A 25,194-nucleotide genomic window follows, 5' to 3' on the forward strand; every position below is an offset into this window, starting at 1 on the left:
CTTTTTCTTGTCTTTTTTTCAGTTTTATACACAATTGTATTCTGTTAGCTAGGCAAAAACAATAGTACAGTAACCATTGTCGATAGAAGACAAGATTTGGACATGAGAGATATTTCAATGTCATCTGCCATACCGACAAAACATTATGACTGGCAATGTTTACACAATGCCAAAGGCACAATGTGTTTAGGGATCACTGACTATTTAAAAGATAATATCATTTGGTTTTGACAAATTAATGAACTGTTTTAGGAGATATACCTGTATGAGCTTTTGCAAGTGAATCATGGTGTTGTGCTGAACCATCCAGGTTATTTTGGCAAAATCACCGAGTGTCAGGTCTGTTTTAAGAAATGAGCCAAAGCAACTGAGAAGGTTTTGGTGGCACTGACAATTTACATTTTCAATTCATTTCAATTCAACTTTATTGATATATGCAACAAAGTCATCTCAAAGCGTTAAACAAAAAATTCAAAATACAAAAAATAGAGTCCAACAAGATTCACATGAACAAGCATTTAGCGACAGTGAGAAGAAAAAACTCCTTTTTCATAGGAAGAAATCTCCAGCAGAACCAGGTTCAGAGGTGGTAGCCAACTGCTTCGACTGGTTGGGGTTAGTGAACGGTAGGGCCAACAGAATAGGATAGAAGGATAGTCCGTTTGAGCTGCGAACCATTGATCAGTCATTCCAAGTGTTCCAGACTATGTTCCACTCATTCCTATAGTGGTTGGGTTAACATTAAACGTCTAGCGGCATCCTCCGTGCTCGGAAATGCTACCACTACAGACGAGGTTTCATCTTGTACTGGTCATACGTATTAACATATATGGCGTGGACATCAGTGTAAATGGTGTGAAGCAGTATGATGGGTTATGCATTTGAAATTAATTTATTTTTGAAGCACGAGTGAACGTTTCGGGAGACATATGAGGTTTTGCTAAGGAGCGATGGTGTTGCGGGGAACTGTAAGACTGTTTTGCCAAATTATCTTTGAGTTTTGAGAATGTAATTTCAGTTTCAAGAAATGAGCCAAACCAATGGAAAAAAAAAACTATATATGTTTTAGATTCAAACAAATATTTCATCTGTTATTGTTGTTCTTATTATAGATCGTTCTTCATCCTTCTTCTTACATGGGATTGTGTTCAGGACTGCACTAACTCTAAGACATCGTGATCTTTTATATTACAGCTTACATAACCTGGATGTCAAGCAAGCCATGAGCTTTATTAGAAATCAGATCATTCTCTATGGCTCTGGTATGCTGAAGGGTCTCTACAGACCTTGGTGCATTGTGTCCCCTACAATACATGTGACATGCATTAGCTTCCTCTGTGGATACAAATGCACTATAAATTTGTTTTTTGAAGGCATATCTTGAAATAATGACAGCATACAGCACAAAGTATGTAAAAACACATGTTAAAGCCCGTTATAGGATCAGAATCAGAATCAGAAATGTTTTAATGGCCCAGTACAGTTTTTAGGACAGTATAATGAATTCGACTTGGTAGTCGGTGCGCGAAACAAAAAACAAAGAACAAAGAAACAAGCCAGCAACAATAATAATAATAATGATAAATATAAAGGATGAGGGATGAATAAAGGATAGATGGAGAATAAAGGATAAATAGGATATATATATATACAGTGCAGCAGGAAATAGGTGGTCTGTGAATTCTTGTGTGGGTCCATGTTAGATTTTTTCCAGGATGTCATCTATGTACGTTTTCCAAAGTGCAAACTGCATTGTGGGAGTGCTGTGTTTATGGCCTTGGTTTTTAGATCCTCCGTGAAAAAACTGCTAATGATCGCTGATAATTGGTCTCCCATGGCAAATCCTACTTTCTGTCTGTATATTGTCTGTTTGAATTGAAAGTTTGTGAATTTTGCAACAAATTTGTGGAAGTTCAGAGATGTAATTAACTGCCAGGTTTATGCGGTTTTTGAGTGTCTTGTCACTTCTGAGGCGTTCCTGTACAATGTGTAGTGTGACGTCCACAGGGGTTTTTGTGAATAGGGATATTACATGGTCTTTTTCTATTGTCATATTTTTGATTTCTTGTGCCAGTTGCAGTGGTGCTATGTTAGTCCAAGTATGCATTTGATAATGTTGAGAATTTTTGACAAATTGTATGTGACTGATCCTATGCTGTCAACGATGGGGCGGAGCGGGGAGTCCTTTTTATGTACCGTATTTTGGGTGTTCCATAAATCCAAGGGGTTTGCTGTGGGTACTAAATGGGCATATGCACCCTGTTTTTTTTTTTTCTTCTGTGAGGTTTTTCTTGAGAATTTTGTGTGTGTCAGTGTCTGTATGTTGTGTTCATAACTACTGTTGTTCTGCCTTTGTCTGCCAGGAGGGTAGACATGGATTTGTCCTTTTTAACTGTGTCTATTGATTTGGGTTCTTCTCTTCAAGTCATAAGTTTGATGAGTTTAAACATCATTCTCCACATCTATTACTGTTGGAACTTTCAAGTTTATCCAATAGTGGCATATTAAACTGCCCTGAAGATGTTCAAAGCACAAAAAAATAAACAAATAGTAAAATGTGTAGTTCAACAGGTCACAGATTTCACAGAATATTTTTTTCATTTGAAAAATGACCATCATATTTTTGTGACTGCAACTGTAATTTGTATTGTATTGTATGCACTGTATGCATTGTGAAGCACTTTGTGACTCCTGTCTGTAAAAGGTGCTATATAAATAAATATTACTTACTACTTACTTACTTACTTCATACAGGCCATTTGTATTAATTTACTTAGTTGATACTTTGGTTGCTGTACAGTAATTAGGGTATTCATTTACAAAGGTCCCCAACTGTAACTGTAAAATTGAAACTTGCTGAAATAACACTACAAGTTGGCAGCAGTCTTAAAAACATAAAAGCTGCAACCCAGGTAGAAGTATATGATACAAAATAAAACAAACTCAAACCCTGGAGCAGTCATGTGACAAATCAATCAGCAGTTCTTGTTGAGGAAGATTATTATTATTCTGGCAACGAGGTCCTGCGCGACCTAGTCGCTCAAAGTTGAAAAAATGTAACTTTTTAAAGTGACCAAGCAACAATTCCCCCGGCCTTCACTGTCTGTAAATCCAAGGCAGCGGCTCCTCCCTCCCGCTACATTGAGATGGCTGCAGCAGCGGAGGGTTGTACTACACTTCCTCAATTTACCGGGGCAAAATTAAAGCTGTTAACTTCTTGAATAAGCCTACATTCTGGGTGAACTTATCCTTTAGTAACTCCGTAAGTTGATCATTTAAACCGTAAAAGCGGAGCTGTCTATAATATGGCCAGAGAGGAAATAATCAACCCTCTCTCTCACCTGTCAGCAGCTCTGCAGACACACACACATACACACACACACATACATACACACACTGAGTCTGTTCCCTGGTCGTCACGTCACTGGAGCGATGAAGTGATGGAGTGACCAAAAGCGCCACTGTATTGAAGTGACTGTAGTTGCTAGATTCTCGTTTGGTGTGAATGCACCTTTATACAAACCCAGCGTAAACAAACACAGCAAGCAGGGCAGAGTAAATCAAAACCCAGAAACAAACAAAGCAAGCCGGGTGGAGTAATACAAGCCGTGGAAACAAACTTTAGTGCGGGCATTTAGGAACCGAAAAAACTAATCGGAATTCAAACATCTTTATACCGGTTCTGGAACCGGATGTTAGGAACCGGTTCTCGGTGCCCAACCCTATTCATGAGAAATAACATGGACAATGCACCAACACTCCCTCAGTGCTCAAACACTCCTCGAGTAGTGAAGGCAGTTCTTGTCTGCACCTGAGTGCAGACAAGAGAAAAGTACCTACACGCTCACACACACACACATACTGACGAAATAGGGTGTGTGTTCAAACCAATGGTAATCTTTATCCCACAGTTATGTCGGGTTACTTTCTCAATGAGCCCACAGATCTGGATTGGATCCAGATTTCACATTTCATCCTGATTTTTCAAGAAAAAAAATGGGAGTGCCCATACATTTGTACCAAGTGGTCATCTAGATAACATTGTATCTAATCCTAATTTAGGTGCATCTCAAGTAGTTTTCCTCATGAGTTTAAAAGCAGTAGCCAAACAAAACCAAAAACAGGTGTGTTCAAAGCGCTCTACCTTTAGACTGCAATTCGTCAACTCATCGGTCGAGGTTGTTATTTTGTGTTGACAGTTTTTATATTGCTAGGTGTATTGTAAGTGTGTGTGTTTTATGGATCAAGTGGCTCCTAGTTCTAAAAGGTTTGAGAAACCATTGTCACTGGCCACCCACTTAATAAAAAGCACAAACTGATTTTTTTGTATCCCCTGAAGGGCTCTGGTCACAGGGCTCGCATCACCCCACCCACCCAGGATACACAGTTAATTAATTTTTTTGAGGAAGCGTTAGAGTAGCCGTAATTCCAATTTCTGACAGCATCCCTCCAGACACTTTCAAATTACTATTTCACAGCCCTGTCAGGATGCTGACCTTGGAGTTTGAAGACAGTTTCCCTAGAGGCAAAGGTGAAGCCTTCTGCAAGGCAATGCAGAGTGTATCTGGCATTAAATAATTCCTCTTCACCAGTCACTCCACAGCTGCACGCAAGAATGAATGAATGTATTCTGTCATTTATCATGAAAACCTGCATACATCACACTCAACGTAGATGAGGAAAAAACTGTCAGCATCAAAACTCTGCCAGTTGCAGGTAATTCAACCCCAATAAAAAATGAGATTTTTCAAAAACTGTTTTACTTCAGTATGCAGCAGTTTATAAGGAAAGATAAAAGTTGGAAATATGTGCTATATGTAATATCTTTTTTTTTTTTTTGGAGCCCAAGAATGATGGATATATACCCCTTTGCAAAGGATATATTCCCCTATGCGACTTGTATCCGATCTGTTAAAGACAGTCTAAACAGCACAATACCATTTTTTTCAGATCAAACCCAGGTCACTTTCATATGTGGTCCTAAATCTGATCTGATACATTCTGAAGTCTGGACGGCCGAGGCGCTTTCTATCCAACTCCTACGTCATTCCATCTCTAGAAATGTAGGTATTCTTCAAATTATTGATATAAGCCACTGGGCCCTGGTCTCTGAACACATCATGGTACATGTACTCAAAAATGAAAGTCTCTCAGGTCTGCTGTGAGGACATATGTATATTTAGTGCTTTAATGCACTTCACATCCCAACAGTCCATTGTAAAGATGTAGCAGCCATCACACTGCAAACAGCAAGAGCTATAAACTGGGCTCTCTTTTTTTCCAGTCTCCTTAAAGTTATGTTGTGCTGACTTCTGTTGGAAAGAATATTTCTCAGCGCAACACAAAGTCCTACACTGGACTCTTCCATATTTACTCCTGTAAACACCGTACATTCCTCTTCTGTACATGCGGGTCACTTCAGGGTCCCATTCCATTCATACTCACTAATCGAAGACGCATTTAATATGTAATAAGAACAATCTCTAAAAAATCTTTCAAAATGTTTTGAAAAAATCTGAATTGTGCATTAAGACCTGCATGCGGTAAGTGTAGCCCAAGATTTCATGGTTATTAATGGTATTTAACGGAACTAACTGATTTGTAAAGTATAACAATGAATGATTGAAAGAAGACTAAAACATTCATTTAAAACAAAGAGAACATATGGGATCAAAGAGCCACTGCATTGATCCATGGGTGCTGGAGTTTATTTCATGAAAAGTCAAAGGAGGGAGTCTTCGCCCTTTGGAACTGTCTACCATCAGATAACAAAGCAATAATTATGAAGTCATGCATGTGGCCTAGACTGGAGAAGAAACTCCATCTGACAGATTGTCTTAGCATTCAGTTTGAGCACACTAATGGGATGACGTACAGTATATACAACTGCCCACCTTTTCCTGCAGCAGATTTTAAATAGCAGCATCGAAAATCCCTGTTTTCTCTTTTTTTCTGATTGTTAAAATCAAAAGCTTTGTTTCATCCCAACTACATGTTAGTTTCTTTCTCCTGCTGGACTTTATTACATTTCTGTGATCAAACATGACATGTGACTCCTCGGAATAATAAAGAGTTGCTTCCTGTAGGTGTTTCCTGCAAAAATAAATATTAGTCAATGCACATACACTTCTGCTTTTCTCATATATTAGGAGGTAAATCCTCAAACTTTGATTGACAGAGCATCTATTGAAAAGCAAAATATGCTGTATTCTATAACAGCTTTTCCTGACACGTTTCCTTTTACAGTTCTAACATTGTCACGTATACTGGTGTCTGTTTAATGGCTTTTATTGTTGATTTTAAAACTCTGTGTAATAGTTTCTAAATGACTTTTTATTTTAAGTAAATCACATTATATTTTCTTATGTATGAAATGCACTATATAAATAAATTGGCCTTGCCTTGCCTTTATAAGCTGGTATTTGTGATGCCTGTCTGAGTAGTGTTTCAAATAAGATGGATTTTCTCTTTAAGAAGAAGCACTTGTGGTTGTGTTTAATAAAGGCGCGGCGATATATTGTACAAGATATTGCGATAATAAAACATCACAAGATCTACTACACGCCAGACGGTTATAATTTGCTTTTTTGTTTTTCTTATCTCTATTGGGTTGAAAGGTCATAACCTTAGTTAATACAAAGGCCATATTACGTCATTGTTAGGGGTTGTTGTGGAGAATAATGCCGGTCTTTGTAGGTTATTAGTAAGTCAAAGTTCAGAGTTATCTTTATGTCAATACACAATCATTAAAATACAAGAACAGGAAACAATAGACTTTGGCCTTTCTCATGTTTCCAGGAGATTTTATGTTCTTTGTCTCCAGACGAACCGACTCGTACACTTTGTGTGTACGTGGTAAATCTGGTACATTTTCTTAGCACCAATGACAAACCAGAGAGTGAGTCAGCTGGGTGCATAGTGTTGGAGTTTAATCTTTGGACCTGAAAAAAACGGAGATTCAGCAAAGATACTTGAGGAACGGAGACAAAGCAAACTGTTGGACGATTTTACCTGTTTGGGAGCTGTATAATTGTGCCACTGAAGGAACAAAGCAATGGACCACTACATAGATCAGGTAAAAGCTTTGAGAATCTATTTTTTTTTTTTTTTTTTACTCTGGTTTGGTCGCTTAGGTTACTGTAGCAGAACATGAGTGGAAAGAGCCAACTTCCACATTGATAAAAAAAATAGTAATTAAATAAGTGTTTAATTTAAAGAAAGTGGTTTAAACCACTTTAAAGAACAACCAAACAAAATGTTAGATTCATGAAGCTAAACTGCAGTACTGTAACTTATTCTTGATTGAACATTGTCGTGGATTTTGGGTAAAAAATGTAAATTGGCAGCGCAAACAAGATTTAGTTTGTGTTCCCCTTAAAGAACGACAAGAAAAGGTCTTCTGTTATGTTAAATGTCTTGATAACCAGAGATGAAAGTAACGGATTACAAGTACTCACATTACTGTAATTGAGTTGTTTTATGGGTACTTTTTTGAGTATATTTCTAAATCAGTAATTTTACTTCATAGTCATTTTCTACATTTCTACACCCAACAATAACTGAGTAAATTAGTGTTTTTTATTATATATTTTTTTCTGTTTTATGTTCTCTTCATAAACTGTTTATTTCAACAGTTTATAAAGGCATATTGAACATAATCAATATGTCCTTAGTCGTGCCATTTTTGATTAACCCCCAGCTACTTTCTTGGGTTCAGGATGGGCTTTCTACCTATTATGTTGTAACCCACATAGAACATTTGGCATGACAGTGTTTTATAGTTCATAAATGTATCTATACTTAGAGCCTGAGTCATTGGTGTTCTTTTATTTTATTTTTTAAATTCTATATTTTGACAAACCTTGTATTTATTACAGATGCCTTTGTGAAAAATACATTAAGTTCCAATTGTGCAAGATTTGGTCTCTTTCTTTTTAAGTTTATATTTAAGATGTTTACTGTATGCATGGGAATCGTGGAAAGATTTATTTCCAAAAATGGATGTGGGTGGTGAAAGTAACTAGTAACTTTTACTTTGAGTGCTATTTAATGAAGCTACTTTTTTACTTGAGTATTTTATGTATGACTTACTTGTACTTGAGTACAATTTCAATCAAGTAACAGTACTTGTACTTGAGTAGAATATATCAGTACATTTTACATCTCTTTTGACAACATTTCAGAGTTGTGATAACAAGGAGCTGCTAGACTGGCTATTCAACCAAAGTGATGGGATTCTTCATGAGCAAACTGGTAACCATGACAACAACCACATCTGGCCATTCGAGGAATCCAATGTGCGTCATCCAATGCTTTTGTATTTACTCTGTCACTCCGCACACGGTGTGGCTCTTTGTTTCTGAGACTGACAATGAGGTTCTCTCTCAGCAGATGCTGCAACCAGCCCAGCAGACGCACGATGACTTCCTTAAAGCACTTCTGAGTGGAAGTCAAACTGTGGCAGCCTCGCCACTCTGGTCTCCCACTCACAGTGACAGTGGGATTAGCGAGGATCCTCCTTCCGACCAGATGGACAGTCCTCTGCGTCCCGAGAGTCCCCCTGAAGAAATGCAGTTCTTCAATATAAAACCCCAAAACAAAGCTGCCCTGGAAGCAAATGTTTCACTTGATTTCAGTAAGAAAACCTCTTATACAAGGAAGATTAGTTAAAACATACAGTATAGGACTCCGTTTGGGGCTACATTTTCTACACATTGATTCTTTTTTTACTTATAATATATAATTTAAAAAACAAATATTGGAAACATTGGAAATTGTCATTCTTCATGATCCTTGCTACTTTACTTTTTGTTAGAGTTGTTGCTGTTGTTGTTGTTGTTGTTGTTGTTGTTGTTGTTGTTGCTTATGACATTACGCTGTCATTATGACATGACACCTTTCTTTAATTAAAAAAAATTCTTATTTGCATATAGTATATCGTAAAAATAATCATTTCTAAAAAAAACTGTACATCTTCCACCTGTCTGTTTCTTATAGTTCAGTATTTTAGGTAATAAAACAAAATGTTGGCAGTCACCCCATCCAGCTCCAATCACAGGATTTAGAGAAAGGAGGGGTGAGCAGAGCCCACAAAGGAGCCTCCTCATTGGCTGCCGCGATATATAGAGAAGCGCGTGCACGGTGCAAACTTGTTTTCAGTCTTGGACAAAATTTGGACGCGTAAGTGGCTGTTTTCTTTCTAGACAGATAATCTAATGTTACATTATCCTATATTATGTGTGCATCCTTTTACATGGCAACGTGTTTTACCGGTAGTGCACGTTCAGCTCTTGTGCGCGATTTCATGCACTTCCGTGAGAGGAGGGATTATCAGAGTGGGGGATGGGATTTATGGTTCAAATTCAGCCACGCCCCTCCGTCATGGTTAAAAAATCAGGTAGTGCAGCTTTAAGTGTTGTTCGTAACCCTAACCCTACCTAACCACACTAAATCCCCCAAAAATGCCAACATAGCTCCAAAGGTGTCATTATTTAGTGAAAGGTGTCATAATTTAGCGAATGACACTTAATGTTGGCCTTCACGACACCTTATTCATGCTAAAGAAAGACGATGACAGCGTAATGTCAGCCTGATGTATAAAACTTCAAATAGTGTTTTACCATTAATTTTATTTATTTATTTTTAAATAAAAGGCACATATGTAAAATAATAGTGTTTTAACACTTTACACCTACAAAGCATGTACACAAAACTGGTTGAACCCTTCTTTATTGATCCTTACACTGTGTTGTGCCTGTGTAGATGGTTGGGAGTGCAGCTTCCCATCTGGTAAAACAAGGATTACACAATATCCCTTTGTTGGACAAGGAGCACAGCTTTCCTCTGGCCTGCCGCTGACTGTCAAAGACCTGCTGCTCTCGGGAACACCTGAACCAGTGAGTGTGTGAAATGAATTGTAAAAGTGCCTTTGCATTGTGCACCTGATTTAAGATTGTTTGCATGTTTCCATAATTATTACGTATGGATGAGGGATGATTGAATCAAGCAAGAATGTACTTGTTTGCCTCCTGTAAAGAGGCCAAAGAAATCTGAAAACTTGGGAATTGCAAACTATATCCATCCAGCAATTTTCTTTACCAGCTGACCTTATTGAGGTTGTAGCGCATCAAACAAGCCTTCTTTTAGATGCAAAACTGAGTACAAAGTTGAGAGGTAATCAGTCAATCACAGAGGGATGCTGCATTGACAAAGCACTGTTTTTAGACTGTGAGAACATGCAAACACCTCTCAACAAGAACAGGCAATAACTACTGATGTTCGATGTAGCAGCAAGAAATCTTTCATCTTCAAAAATGTTTTAATATGTTTTGCAGTTAATGTGTACAATGTTTTATAAACTGCAAGAATCACTTTCCTGTCCTTGATAATTTCATAAAATTTGATCACTTTTTTAGTCAGATGTGCTTTTAAAGGTATGGTGTGCAATGTTGGAGCAAGATTAAAATGTTGCACCTCCTCTAAGGTCCACCCCCTTCTATCCCTACCATCAGTGCTCTGTTCAAAGCCACGCCCCCACAAACCTAAACGCGCATCTGACAGGACTGAGGAGAGTCAACTCAGTCATTTCAGTACAGGGAAAAGGGAGGGTCACATGGGGGTGTGGGCAGAACAAGACATGAAGGCATCTGATTGGGTCTTTCCAATCGGACTGAATTGCAGGAATTGGATTCCGTTTTTCCAGCTGCTATACAGGTCGGATTCTTTTTGGGGGGTTTTCTGAACACATAATGTGTTGACTCATTTCAACCAGTATAATAAAAATGTTTTTTTCTCAACAGGATTACAGGCTATACCTTTAATTGGTCTTTTTGTAGAAATTTTTTATTTAGATTTTTGAAGCAACACTGCACCCAGCAGTTCATGTGGGGTACTGCATCACAAATGAAGCAGAAAGCAGCCAACGGCCTGATTTTATCATAAATTACAACAACATTAAAATTCTCCTTAAAAGCTCCTTAAAGGTCTCATGCAGTGTTGTGCTAGTAACTGAAAAAAAGTAACTAGTTACCTTTACTAGTTACTTCATTCACAAAGTAACTCAGTTACTATTTTGATTACTTACACCAAAAAGTAATGCGTTACTGGAAAAAGTAACTTTTGAGTTACTTAGAATTAAAGAATGTATTATTTATTTTGGGTCATTTGTGTCCATACAGCTTCATATTAGTGCTGTAATAATATAATAATCCACTGTTGATCAACTGCTATAAAACAACCATAAATGATGTGCATATAAAGCACAAAACAGCTGCCCTAAAATTAAAACAGTACTTTTTCAGCCTTAGCACAGTAATATAAAGTAAGCTGTGCGTATTCCAGGTGCTCATTCTGCTGTTGAAAATGCTTATGAAAATAAATGTGGAAAAACTAATTCACAGCATTTTTCTCAGCTACACAATGCTAAACATATCAGGTTAATGAGCTGCTGTTAGCAGTGACTCAGCAGCACAAACAGGCTGATTAGTGGCCTACTTATGCATTGTCATGAGTGGGCGTGTCTATAGACGGGACACTGACTTCCGTATCAAATTCGTCATCAAAGTGGACGCGTCATCAAATTGAAGCGAGGTGTTTGGGTTCGCCCTGCAGTAAGAAAGGAGCAAATTACCCTCTAACTAACGATTGAGGAAATCAATGAAAAAAACACTTTGGGAATGTGTATGAAGCCCAAATAGCACTTTATGATGTTTGAAGCACAGAAAAGTCGATTTAGCTTAACATGGATCCTTTAATCAAGTCTCGGACAATGCTGTCAGAAGATCACCACAGAGGTGCTGCTGATAGCTCATTTTGTAAAAATGAGAAGCTTTCATGATTTCAATCCAGTTCAATATGAAAAAGCCAAAGGCAGTTGTATTTGGGCTGTGAGATATTCATGAAGTTGGAATGATCGAGGAAGGCTGATAACACACACTTTTTTAACCAATCCGTTGGAGAGCAGTGGACAATATGTGATAGAAGAAAGTCGTATTAATATATATTTATAATATTGGCATTCCTATCTCACCTTTTCCACCCACAGGCGTCTCAAAAGTCCACTCAGGAGCTGATTCTCAATGAGGACGAGAAGAAGCTCCTCGCAAAGGAAGGGCTCACTCTGCCGAGCCAGCTGCCTCTGACGAAGGTAATGTGATATCAATTCCTGATGGCTGCCATGGCATCTAAAGGTTTATATCAAAATGTAACATTATTTTCCTCACTTGAACTTAATCAGTATGAAGAAAGAGTTCTGAAGAAAATACGCAGAAAGATTCGAAATAAGCAATCTGCACAGGAGAGCAGGAAGAAGAAGAAGGAGTACATTGACGGTCTGGAAAGCAGGTAACGCTTCGATTTATGAGAAGAAATGAGAATGATAAGGTTTTATCCACTTTACTGTAGCATGTCACCTACACAAATGTGATTCATTACTTACAGAAAGCATGAGCACTAAAAATGTGTGTTTGATTGTGTAAATCAATGACACGCAGAGGTGAAAGTATTGAGTATTAAGTACTCACGTACTATAATTGAGTTGCTTTTATGGGTACTTCTCCTTTTTCAAATCAGTAATTTTATATGTACTTAAGTATGTTTTAAAAGAAGTAAAGTAATTAATTACATTTCTACACCCAACCATTACTGAGTAAATTATTATTTTTTGTTTTAAAATGATCAACGGACATTGTGAAACTACAAAACATGAAATGACCAGACAACAATCAAATGCATCACATCATAGACGACCAACCAAATTAAACGTAATGTCAAAACAACATTGAATGGAGGTTATTTTTTCAATTTCATAGTTCATAAATATAGCTATACTTAGAACCTGGGCATTTTTTTAAATTTTGAATTGAATTCATTGGTGATACTTTATTTAAAAGCGATATACATTTTGACAAACCTCTTATTTTTATACAGATGCCTTTATGAAAATTAAAGTGAGTATTTTATGTATGACTTACTTGTTATTGTACTTGAGTACAATTTCAATCAAGTAACAGTACTTCTACTTGAGTAAAATACATCAGTACTCTTTACACCTCTGATGACACATTAATATATCAGGTATTTGCCTCAAACATGTTTTGCATATTTTCTATTAGCTTCGTAGAAACATTTCAAACTGTCTGTGTGAAGAAAACATCTAGCAGGGATAATAGAGAAAATTCAAAGGCTGACAGCAAATGTTGTTCAACGAAATATATTGAAGAATTAAAATCAGGATTAAGGTGACAACTAAACATGAACAAACTTAGACAAAAAAAAATTTCATGAACTTTGAGGGGCTCTTCAGGTGAAAGACACATCATTGCACCTTTCCTACTCGAAAAGAAATGATTTACTTTAATTTGAAGAAAACTATTAGTTACGTCATGGAATTGTTTTTGTTAGACCTACTCAGGGAAAGCATCTTGGTGAGAATAATAAATGAAAAGAAAAAATAATCAGGGCTTTGCTGTTTTAACTATATTGATTTACACAAAAAACAGGCATCATTTACCAAGTGGATGAAAGTTGGTCCAATCTTAAAAGAATCCGCATTCATAAATAAAGGAACATCTAAATAAAAATGAATTGTTGCACATAAAATTTTTGTATTTTTATTCTTTTAAACTAACTTAAAGGAGACATATCATGCATTTAAGTCCTTCCTTTTTTTACATATAAATCATACAGTTGTGGTCTATATAAAGCGGAACTGCAATGCTTGGGTCTGAATTCCTCATTATTATAGCTCCACAGGCCCCTTTTCTGATGTGCTTCTGAGAGCAACTCGTTTTTGGTGCGGTCTCTTTAAATGCAAATGAGACACTTCATACCCCGCCCCCTCTCCAGGTGACACTCGGTTCAACTCCACCCTGCTCGGCCATTTTTGTAGTTTGATAGAAGAGATACGATTGTCTCGCGGTGCAAAAAATGTTTATTCACACGTTTTTGACAAAATGTCAACAACGGAAGATTTGTCCCTCCAGCCTTACATGTTCCAACCAGAGTCGGAGTGAGATGAAAATGAAGATGATGAACCTGCAGAACAACGTCTTCATATGGATGTTAACAAGTGAGCTAACACAAGCGCCGAGCTAACGCTAGCGCCAAGCTAACGTCACGAAATGCATTTTAATACAGTCTTTTCGGAGACAAAAACGGAAAAATAAAATGACTAATGAAAACTTTAGACTTAAATTAGATCACGTAGGCCATATCATCAAGGATCTAAAACGAGCACACAGCGCTAACATATGAAGACGGTGCAACTGCTAATGCTAACAAAACAATGACAGGGACGTCTTATCATCACACTTTTTAGCGATATTTACAGCTTACCGAAGTGCTGTGTTTGTCGTCTCCAAAGATAGAAGGAATTGAACCCTCAATCAGATGAAGTCTTTTGGCAAATCCTTCTTTATACTGGTGGAGGTTGCTGAAGCAGTCATCCATTAAGTGCTTCACACACACAAAAATGACCTTACCCACAGATATGGGTACATTTCCGTGAAAAATAAAACTCAACCAGGCACTTTGAAAAGGTTCTGATGCTGGGAGACGGTGTAATGAAGCGTGTGGGTTACTACATCCAACAACCCAACATTTTGACTCATCCTCTCGTAACGTCAGCATCCTTGAGCTTGGACTACAAAATAAAAGCGAGAAATATAAATGGCGGATTGCTCGAAGTGTTGGGCCTGGAGTCGATGTCCTAATTTGGCAGTTCCGCTGACGTTATTGTTCAAAAAACGTAATAGCGAATCGAAAAATCGAAACAGATTGAAAAATATGAGCAAAACAGAATATAAAGATATCTACGGAGCACCTGAAGAGACTAATTTGAACTTTTCTGTACTTCTAAACACTCTAAATATACAACAAAATGTATTCAAGGGCTAAAAAAGTGGATTTAGCATGATATGTCCCCTTTAAAGGAACATAGGGTGAGATTTGTGGAAAAATAAACATTCATTTTAGGCCTTTTAATGCTAATGGGTGATGAAGTGTTTAAAACCAAAAAAAATGAGCCCAAACACATTTATCCTTATTGCCTTGAACAAACTGTGTGATACAGAATTGCAGAACAAATTGCATTTTGTTCTGCAATTCCGGTCCCGAATTTTCCACGTAGTTCTGCAGACGTGACGTGATGTGCGTTCTTGGAGAGGCGTTCACTCTCCAGAAATAAAGAAAAAAGGAACACAAAGACGAAGATGAAGATGAATACGGCTTGGAAGAAGACAAGCGCGGTGGACCTAACTACTGTTTGGTTCCACAGCTGTGCTAAAGAGTTCATGCACACCCCTGTGTCTGCTTGGCTGATGGCTGTAGTTACACTAATGGCCGTTGTGTCACTATGGGGTCTCATTTCTTGATTCTGCCCTATGCTCCTTTAGCAACTTTCATAGTAAATACAGGGAATAGTTTACATCACTTAGGATTTCACCTGCTGCTGTTTCCTCTGTAATCATATAGGATGGCAGCCTGCACTGCACACAACCAAGAGCTGCAGAGAAAAGTGTCCCAGCTGGAGAAATGCAACATGTGAGTCATTTCGAATTGATTTTTCTATTTCAATTCTCATAACTTCCTTTAGAATTTCTTGGCATCCAGATAATACACGTCTCACGTTCACATTGTCTCTGGTAATCTGTCTCGCCCTTCTTCAAATTCTTCCCTTCCATTCTCAACTCTCTTTTGTCTTTGCCTTCCCTTTGTTTCTCACTGCAGGTCACTGATGGAACAGCTGCGCAGGCTGCAGGCTCTGGTCATGAATACGTCCAATAAGCCAGCCCAGACTGGGACATGCGTACTGGTATGGATTTCTGCTGCACATGTGCTCGACAGATAAATCAACCTTCCATATGGTGTTCTATTTCAAAATGCCTTCATTACAGTTCAACTGTTACAGCTGGATTAATTCCCTCCAGATGCCAGTCTAAATATGTGTACACTGGGCAAGAAAACAGACCAGTGCTCACAAAAAGGAACATACAGTCTTTATTCATACTAATGGCAAACTACAGGAGTAGACTGGGACAAAAATCCAGTCCTGGCATTTTCTGTCCAGACCAGCCCACTACATGTGGCTTTTTATGTCTTCAATTTAATTATTATTCCCCCAGAAAAGCTTAAAACAGGGAACTTTTGACCACTTTTTACCTACATTTCCCTCTGGCCCATTTTGGAACTTCCTTTGTGCCATTTGTGCCTCTTTTCAAAAGGTTCTGACACTTTTTTCAGACTTTAGTTATTTCTTTTGCCAAAAAATAAAACTTTTTTCCTATTTTTCGTCCATTTTTGCAGGTTCTTTTTGACATTTTATTCAGTTTTTGTCCTTTATTTAATTATTTAAACAAGCTCACTTTTGCCCAATAAATATCACTTGTTTCCTTTCCCCCTACATTTTTCCTCTTTTTGTTCCACATTTTGCCCTTTTTCACTATTGTTTGCCACATTTTGCCCATTTACGTAAGCTACAGTTTGCCATTACATACCACCCGGTTCCTCTTTAATTTGCCCATTTTTTTTAGTCACTTCTCACTCTTTACTTGCCACGTTTTTTGCCATTTTTAGACCACTTTTGGCCACATGTTACTATGTCTGCCTCTACTCGATCCTCAAAAAAAATGTAGCAGACTGGACCAGCCCACTTTGGGGTGACGGCCCACCAGGGCGATGCCCGGTATCCCAGATGGCCAGTCCTTCCCTGGCGAACAGTCAGGAGTCATTTTACAAGATAGGAAAACAAGTTAACATTATCTTTTTTTTTATCGTTTCAAGTTAAATACACACATTTTAATGATAAATGTATGCAAACACTCTACATATGTTATGCTGCTTTAAAGAGGGATAACATAAAAGATTCAAATGAATAGTCCAAACAGGAGACTATGGTGAATTGTAATATGTCATAGCTGTTTGCATGTGTACACTCCGATCAATGGCAATCAATACATCTCCATTCACATAGCACATTTCACACACAAACAATACAGCAATAATTTCTTCATAAATACCCTATTTGCTCATCAACACTCTCACATCCCTCAACAGGAGGGAAAACTAGCTTCTCATTCAAAGTGTATAATAACAATAATACAAGACATTTAACCCATTCAGTGCCAGCCATTTTCAGAATTTCTACCCCCTCAGTGCCAGCCATTTTTGAGCCTTTTGACAGATTTTTAAAGACCCACAGAATATTTTGTATTATGACTATCTGTAATCTGACACCAGATTCTGAAAGATTGAAGCCTCTACTTTCATCAGAAAAAGAAAAAAAATGTTTCTGGCTTGTTTCGTTCTCCCGTAATCATCCGTTGAATAGAGCAAGTTCTACACAAATCTTCAGTTCCAGAGCAAAAAGCTGAAAAAACAATGACATTAAAGCAATTTTTCTTTTTTTTTTTTTTTTTTGCTTTAGTGACAACCCTTAACAGCTGAACATTGTTTCCTTATGAAAAACAACAACAAAAAAACACTCAGACAGGGCTTTTGATGGCAAAATTATTATTATTTTGCCATGAATGGAGTTCTTACTGTATTTTGGCATTCCTCCAAGTCTCTCCCCCGTCAGTCTCCACACGCAGCTTCCTCCTTCTGCCGGACATGCAGATTGTCACTGCTTGCCCCGTTTTATTGATAGTTTTCTCTCACCATCTCGACATTCTCAATAGTCCACTTAGTTCTACACATGCTCTGGTTGAGTGTACGCTGCTGGGAACTTCAGCATCAACTATCTTAGCACCATTTTCTGTCTTGTAAACTCCTTTCCTCGCCCTCTGAGTTCTGTCCATCACGGGTGATCTCTCATCCAAAGGTGCTCTGCTGCCACCTACATGTCACCAATTATTTTGCTATCTGGCTCACAGGCTTACTGTATTTTGTATCTGCTGTCGATCACATAAACATAACTTCCTCTTCCTCCCAACATGCGGAGCTGACCCGTTTGGCCCGGGTAGTTGATGGTTTTCTCTCGCAACATTATCAATAATCTACTCAGGTCCACACATGTTCTGTGTTAGCATGTGGTGCTGTAAACTGCTGGATAATTCACAATATCACTTCATAGCACCATAATCTCCCTCGTCCCTGCTTCTTCCTCCTTAGCTAATGTAGCAAACCGATCAAAACTAATTTATGGCACTTTTTCCATAACTAAAGTTGAATAAGAATTCTCATTTTGCACAGATTATGTATTTTAAAATTTTTTGTGGAATACATATGTTGAAGCGTCATATTAAACCTGAACCTGTTATTTTCTTGAAAATATGTATAATGTGACCTATAATTAGATTGGTGGGGATGGGATCTGTGTATATATATATATATATATATATATATATATATATATATATATATATATATATATATATATATATTCATACAGTATAATCAGTGTGTGTGTGTGTATGTGTATATATTGTGTAATATTTAACAACTTATATCCCATTTTTTCCCATGTTGTAGGCATGTTTATGTAGTACTATTGAATAAGAAATGATAGTTTACATAACTGAAATAAGAAAAAAAAACACCTCTGATTCAAATTAAACTCAAACACGTGTTTGAGTTACAGGTTGTCTTATTAACCAGCTGATCCCGAATCCTGACAAATGTATGTGATGTATTGACTATATAAGACAGCAGGTTAATGTAAAATAATTTTCCTTTTGCAGAAGCCACCCATATTTCTGCAGAGAAATACCTACAAAATTAAATTGTTTAATAACTTATACTTGAGGCAGAATTGTACTATTTTTAGGGGTAATATACTGTACAATGCTCAAAATATCCCTCCCCGGTCTAATTTGTGGGAGGGTTTCCCCCAAAAGTAACTCATGTTTTTGACACCATGATTAAGCGGTAATGTCTAAACCAGGAGTGCACACATTTTGTTGGCTCGCAAGTTACTTCTGCCACAGACAGCTTTTCACAGTCTACTGTGTTGGGGAGTTATAATTGTAAATAATTTGATTTTAATATTTATAATATAATAATGATAATTGGATTTGTATAGCGCTTTTTTCAATGAGACGCGAAGCACTTTACAGAAACATTTATTCATTCACACCAGTCAAACCAGTGGTGTTAAGCTACATTGTAGCCACATCTGCCCTGGGGCATACTGACAAAAGCGTGGCTGCCATTGCAGTACGTGCAGTACCGCCCCTCTGACCACCAACATTCATGCACAATTTCCATATTTCATACTAGGTATATGTGGGTTAACTTCCTTGCCCAAGGACACAACGACAATGACTTACATTGAGCGCGATTCGAACCCCTCAATTTCACAATTATTAAATTATTATTCAATATGTGTATAATATAAAAATGCAAAAATGATATTGAAACATTAACACTGAAAAATTGAGTTAGATTAAAATATGTTAGTTATTTTTAAAGTAAATACAATCAAGAGAAATCTACAGTAAAAATATAGCCTTTTCATTTTATCATGACAGAACAAAAACTCTGTGAAAATGTGATGTCAGCAGTTTATTTTGCATTAAATTCCCAGTAGGTCAGCAGTGTCTGAAATGGTCAGACCAGTCCACCTGGTGTCAACAAATATGCCTCCTTAATTAGTCGAACTGGTGTAACTAATAAACTGACTTTATGTGCACAAATTAAGCTTAGCTTTACAGTAGGTGAGGGACATTTTTAATCATTTTAATTGTTTTTATTCAATCCATATCTGTAATAATTTCCTGTATTTTTTTAGGTGCTTCTGTTGTCCTTCTCCCTGATCCTGTTCCCAAGTCTCAAGCCTTTCTCTGACAACAAGGTCAGCCAAGGAGACTTCAGTCCAGTCAGACGTGAGTGACCTTCAGTAGTGCATAGTTTCACGAGGCCTCCTACCTCTATGGATGAACTTTATTCTCACCCTCAGCATGAAAGGTTCTCACCCACAGAGACTCAAAAGCTGCTTCACCATCCAAGGGTTTTATGTCCCCCGGAAAACTTTACTCAGAGGATTAAATCTATGTGTTATCAGGTTGTTTTTATAGCATGAGACTCTTTTAAACTGGTAAGATTCTACTTGATAGTACTTCATTCTAAAAGTATATGTTATATTACAGATCACTATAGGTATGTAACACATGAGCATTCTTGCCAGGGGGGCAAGAGAAAAAATAGAAAGTATAAACCGTCTCAAGATTCGTGCCAGCCACAATGTGTGTAACATATGTAATAATGCAAAAAGTATTTGTATCATAATTGATAATGTTGGCTACAAAAATTAGTGTCGACGCGTCATTTAATGTTGTAAATTCATGATAACATCAGGCCGGCAGCTGCTTTCTGCTTCATTTTTGCTGCAGTACCATACATGAACTGCTGGGTGCAGTGTCACTTCACCATTTACATTGTGAAGAAGAATAGCGCAACAGAAGAAGAACCAACCTAAAGTCTTAAAAGTTTGCGACCATTTCACTGAAAACTTATACTACATACCTGAGGTAGAACTAACATCTTTGACATGAAACTAACAGTAATAAATAGAAGCAAAGCAGCAGAAAATTATTTTATAAAAAATACATTAGATAAATAACATTTCAACATGGTTTCAAAACTGTAATGAAAACTTTTGACCATTTGCAAACTCTGCATATGCACGAGTTGTCCTCAAGCTGAAAACGTGACTTGTCGCATACGTCAGAAAAATTTCATAAATAATACTATATAGTGGTTTAGATAAGTAACATTAATATGATTACTGGTTTGGAAATAGTAATTAGATTAACACGTTACTATGTAACTAAGTTACCAGCATTTATGGATGTTAATCTGTTGCCATGAAACAGCTGGAGTGACTCATCAGCCCGGTGTTACGTGTGATTTGCATGTTTAGAAGTTTCGGAATCTCCAGTTCAGACAAAGTCACAGGTGTAAAATTCCAAAGAATACACAGATGTCTTTCCAGCTCAGGAAAACCCAACAATAAGCTGAGCTCTATTTCCATTCAGGTGTGAACCTATTATATTTGCTATCTATCTTATCTTCTACAGTCCAGTCACGGTCACTGCAGAACCTTCAGGCTTCCCGTGTGCTTCACGTCACCGATTCCCCATTCTCCACCAAGGGTGAATCCGAGCGTCCCCAGCCAGATTACCCAGGAGAGCACGGAATGGAGGATATTACAGCTCTGATGGAAAAGCTGGAAGTGGGCCGGGAGCATTCAAGTTTAGAATCTAGGTCTCTAAACATCAGCCAGGAGGAGAGAATTGGCCCTTTCCACGTGGACCCAATTACTGGTCACATCAGCAGTGTCACTTTGAATCCACATCGCTCCAACAGACTGCAGCCACATGCAGACGACATGTGACGAAAAGAGGAAACATTAAAGCCAGGAATCACCAAGTAGATTTATTTCCATTGGCACTAATTAGGCTTTACTCATTACTTTACTTTATTTGCTTATTTGGAGAGGACGGTGTACATTATTGAACACCAGTACAATACTTAGTGAAAATGTGCCAGATATAGCCATGAGCTAGTTTCAATCCGTAGTCCTCAAACATTTAAGACAATGACAATAAAAGATACAGACCTTGACATAATATATACAGTACACTATTTACAACCAACCAAAGCAGCTTCTTATTGATGTAAAAACTACTATAGATGATGATCACATGACTGATTTGCTTTGAACCATTTTTTTCAGCTCTTTTTTAAAAGCTGTAAAGGTGGAACAGTCTTGAATAGTGATTGGAAGACTATTCCAGCTCGTGCATCCGTTCACAGAAATGGTGTTTTGACTCAATAATATCAGGACTTTTATCTGTATCTGTTTGTTTCTTCTTTATTTGTAATAGTGTTTTATATTAGTAAGTAATTTTTTATGTGCATCTGTTGGCTTTGATAAAACGCGAAAAATGTTTAAGACATTTTAATCAACAGGAAATAGTGGGTAAATAGACCTCTAATAGATGTGTACAGTTCTGATCATATGAAGCATGGGGCTGAGAAATGTATCAAACTGTCTATAATAAAGGTTGTTCAAACAAGAACAGTCATTTTAAGAGGCTGTATAATTGTTTTGTTTAATTTGTACCATGTTGTAAGCTTTGATAACTTGAAACCATGTGACCCCCATCTTTTTTTTTTTTTTCTGCTGCGCATGAAAAGGTCTGACGTGTGGATCAGCCATTTCTCAAAGGTCAAGTAACAATAGGTCTGATGTTAGTGGGAGGCAGACAACTGGGCCAATGCTGGAACAGAATACCTCTTATCTCACGTGTCTGTCTTCTTACACAGAGTGTGACGTTACTATTATATCCCCCCACTTACTTCAAACACAGAAGAATTCCAGTTCCACTAAAGTTTTTTTTTTTTTTTTTTTGTTTTTTTTTTTAAATAAACCTGAAGTTTGACCAAAAATGCACATCAGCCTTTACCTCATAAAATGGGCTGAAGCTATTTCAAGGATTTAATTTTTATTTTTTTCTTATAGGAATCTCAAAACAAGCCATAATTTACAGTATGTTTCTTTTATCTTGAAAAAGGGTAACCTTACAGTCTTTGTGACAGTTTGAAAAAACAATTACAAAATATGCATACAATACATACATGCAAAGTTTGGGTCTGTATATAAGTATTTCTATAGTGTAGTCACAAGTTTTTAGGGATTCTTTTTCGTAAATTTGAGATCTTAATTCTACACAGACTTCATGCAATGTAATAAAACAAAGATTATTTTTTGGATTGCATTAAAAGAGTAACATGAGAAGAAACCTCATTGCCATTAAGTGCATGACTCATTTTCTCTTGCAAGGATTTATTAATATTTTTCAAATAAAGAGTAAAGTAGATATGTTTTTAGGATTTAAAGTGTCTTAAGTCAGTATGCCCGGCCTACATTAACGACTGCTTAAATGGCAATTATGCACTGGTGAAATGTAAACAGTAGAATTGTGATGTAAATGCCTGTAAATACGATACTCTGAGATTCACTATTTGTGTTGGATACATTCCCTACCAATAGACCAGATCTTGAAAAAACATCAAATGAGGACAAAGATTGTAAATAAATGTATGATGATGTGTGTGCCAGGCAGAAAGGATTAGAGGGGAGGTGATTCAGGGAAAGACTCTGTGTGATTAATTATATTCCTGGAAAGTGGTTGGAATGGGAGAACTACTACTACTGTAGGCACATACACTCCTGCAGAGGAGCAGCAGAGCGAAGCTGAGCCGAGCTCACGGAACTCCATCTAAATACTACAGGCAATAAAGAGTAAGAAAACACCGCAACCCGCCTGTCTCTATTCCTTACCTGGTCAGCAGTCTTACTGGATATGTTATTATACCCCGCCACGAAGTGGAAGGGGGATATAGGTTGTTATTCCCCACCACAAAGTGGAAGTGGCGGAGGATATTTGGGCTCCGTCTGTCCGTCCGTCCGTCCGACCATCTGAGTTAAAGGGGACAGCTTTTCTCAGAAACTGTTTAAGATAGGATAACCAAATTTGGTCTGTGGCTTCAGGATATCAATACCTTGATGGAGTTAAAAAAAAATGAGAAGTGCGCAACAATTTTTCTGGAGTCATTGCCTTTGTTTCGTTTTTCTTTACTCTTGGTGAGTTTGTGTGTTTTGACCTATCACTGTTGCCGTAGTAGTCGGAAGTCGCCATCTTGAAAGCCCATAGCCTACTGGTCTCTACAAAGTTCTTGTATTTTCGGCTTGAAAAAACATATGCTTGTGAGTATGATTAAGTGTACTGTTTGATAACACTCCTTGTGAAAGTTAAGCATAAACAGTGTGTTATATAAATCACTGCCAATCGTGGTAAATGTTAGCATGAGCATATACATGGGTTTTCCCATAGATGTTAGCATGAAGCTGGCTGACTTTTTGTATAGTGGTATTTTTTATCCCCCTCCACAAAATGTGGAAGGGGAATAAGGGTTTGAGCGCCGTCTGTCCGTGCGTCCGTCTGTCCGTGCGTCCGTCTGTCCGTCCATTTGTTCGAATTAAAGGGGACAGCTTTTCTCAGAGACTGTTTAAGTTTGGTGTGTGGCTTTAGGTTATCAATACCTTGATGGAGTTTGAAAATGAGATGTGCGCAATTATTTTTTTCCGGAGTTATTGCTCGTTTCTTTTTTTTTTGGCGGGTTTTTTTTATTTTTTTTTTTTTTTTTTTTTTATGTTTTCTTGTTTTAGATAACTCTTCGAGCCAATCCCACAATGCAGAGCATGAGTGAAGTGTTGAATTTGGATATCAAAGCAGAAGTGTAACAATTTACCATGTAAAAAATATGAATAGGGTTTAATTTGCCAGGACATTTTTTGTTGAAAGTGTCTATTTGTACGGTTGTCAAACGGACAACCCCTGGTGCTATTGGTACATTTACCAAAGTGCACCTACGTAGCGTCTTAGAGTTAGGGTTGGGTTTAGGGTTAGGTTTAGTCTTAGTTACGTGACCTAAACTGGCCAATGAGTGGTGCTGCATTTGGATAGAATGTCGGTATATTGAAACGGACACCGTACGGATAGCCACTGCCTTTTTTGTTTAAATCCCTCTGGATTGCAAAACCAACCAGAAAATAACTCAACTCAACTTTATTTATAGAGCCCTTTAATGCAGCCACAGCTGGCACAAGTGCTGTACACAATAAATACAAACAACACCAAAACAATACAATAAACTAAGTAAAACCAAAATAAAAACTGATGTAATTAAACAAAAAAAACAGGAAAAAGAGACAAGCCACAGGGCACTAAAACAGGAGCAGAGTTTCATATTGGGTTAAAAGCCAAGGAATAAAAATGGGTTTTAGGAGCAGTTTTAAAACCCATTTTACAGTTTTGATTTCTCACAGCTCAAAGCATGTGACAGAAAAAAATTCATATAACTTTTGAATATGATTTCAATAATTGTGTCTACACGGATTATGAATGAAATCTTTTATTCTACAGGTTTATTGCTTTTGATTTGACTGCAGGCACCTTGTTTCTCACTTTTCCATCCATTCATTCATTCCCATCCATCCATCCATCTTATATATCAATGTTTCCCAAGGGAGGGCTGCACATGACAAGAACTATATGGAAATATTTGTCAATCTTTTTTGGTGAAAATAAATTACATTTTCCATAATTACTCTTTTGGGAAAGCATGAACACAGCGGAGAATAGAGAACATTCAGGGCCTCTGTGTTTTACCTGTTTACCAACATATTAA

General features: G+C 37.4%; 1 protein-coding gene across 2 annotated transcripts; it reads left to right on the plus strand.

The window, feature by feature from the left end:
- The first annotated feature begins 6,762 nt into the window (after positions 1–6,762).
- Positions 6,763–22,033, plus strand: creb3l3a (cAMP responsive element binding protein 3-like 3a). Of its 2 annotated transcripts, none has more exons than XM_028443931.1 (10): positions 6,763–7,075; positions 8,184–8,297; positions 8,389–8,635; positions 9,763–9,896; positions 12,044–12,145; positions 12,236–12,342; positions 15,472–15,540; positions 15,727–15,811; positions 19,727–19,820; positions 21,015–22,033. In XM_028443931.1, the coding sequence occupies exons 1-10, from the start codon at positions 7,055–7,057 to the stop codon at positions 21,329–21,331; spliced, it is 1,290 nt and encodes a 429-aa protein (XP_028299732.1). In that variant the 5' UTR covers positions 6,763–7,054; the 3' UTR covers positions 21,332–22,033. The 2 variants fall into 2 exon arrangements, with proteins under 2 accessions (XP_028299732.1, XP_028299733.1); XM_028443932.1 differs by having other exon boundaries at positions 6,765–7,075; positions 8,392–8,635.
- The last annotated feature ends 3,161 nt before the right edge of the window (positions 22,034–25,194 follow it).

Source organism: Gouania willdenowi, chromosome 4 (genome assembly GCF_900634775.1).
Source record: "Gouania willdenowi chromosome 4, fGouWil2.1, whole genome shotgun sequence".
Taxonomy (NCBI): Eukaryota; Metazoa; Chordata; class Actinopteri; order Blenniiformes; family Gobiesocidae; genus Gouania; species Gouania willdenowi.

Coding starts and splice junctions, on each gene's coding strand:
- creb3l3a (XM_028443931.1), top strand. CDS start 7,055: ATGGACCACTACATAGATCAG. Junction 8,636..9,762: donor AAATGTTTCACTTGATTTCA/GTAAGAAAACCT, acceptor GTGCCTGTGTAG/ATGGTTGGGAGTGCAGCTTC. Junction 15,541..15,726: donor CAGCTGGAGAAATGCAACAT/GTGAGTCATTTC, acceptor TTCTCACTGCAG/GTCACTGATGGAACAGCTGC.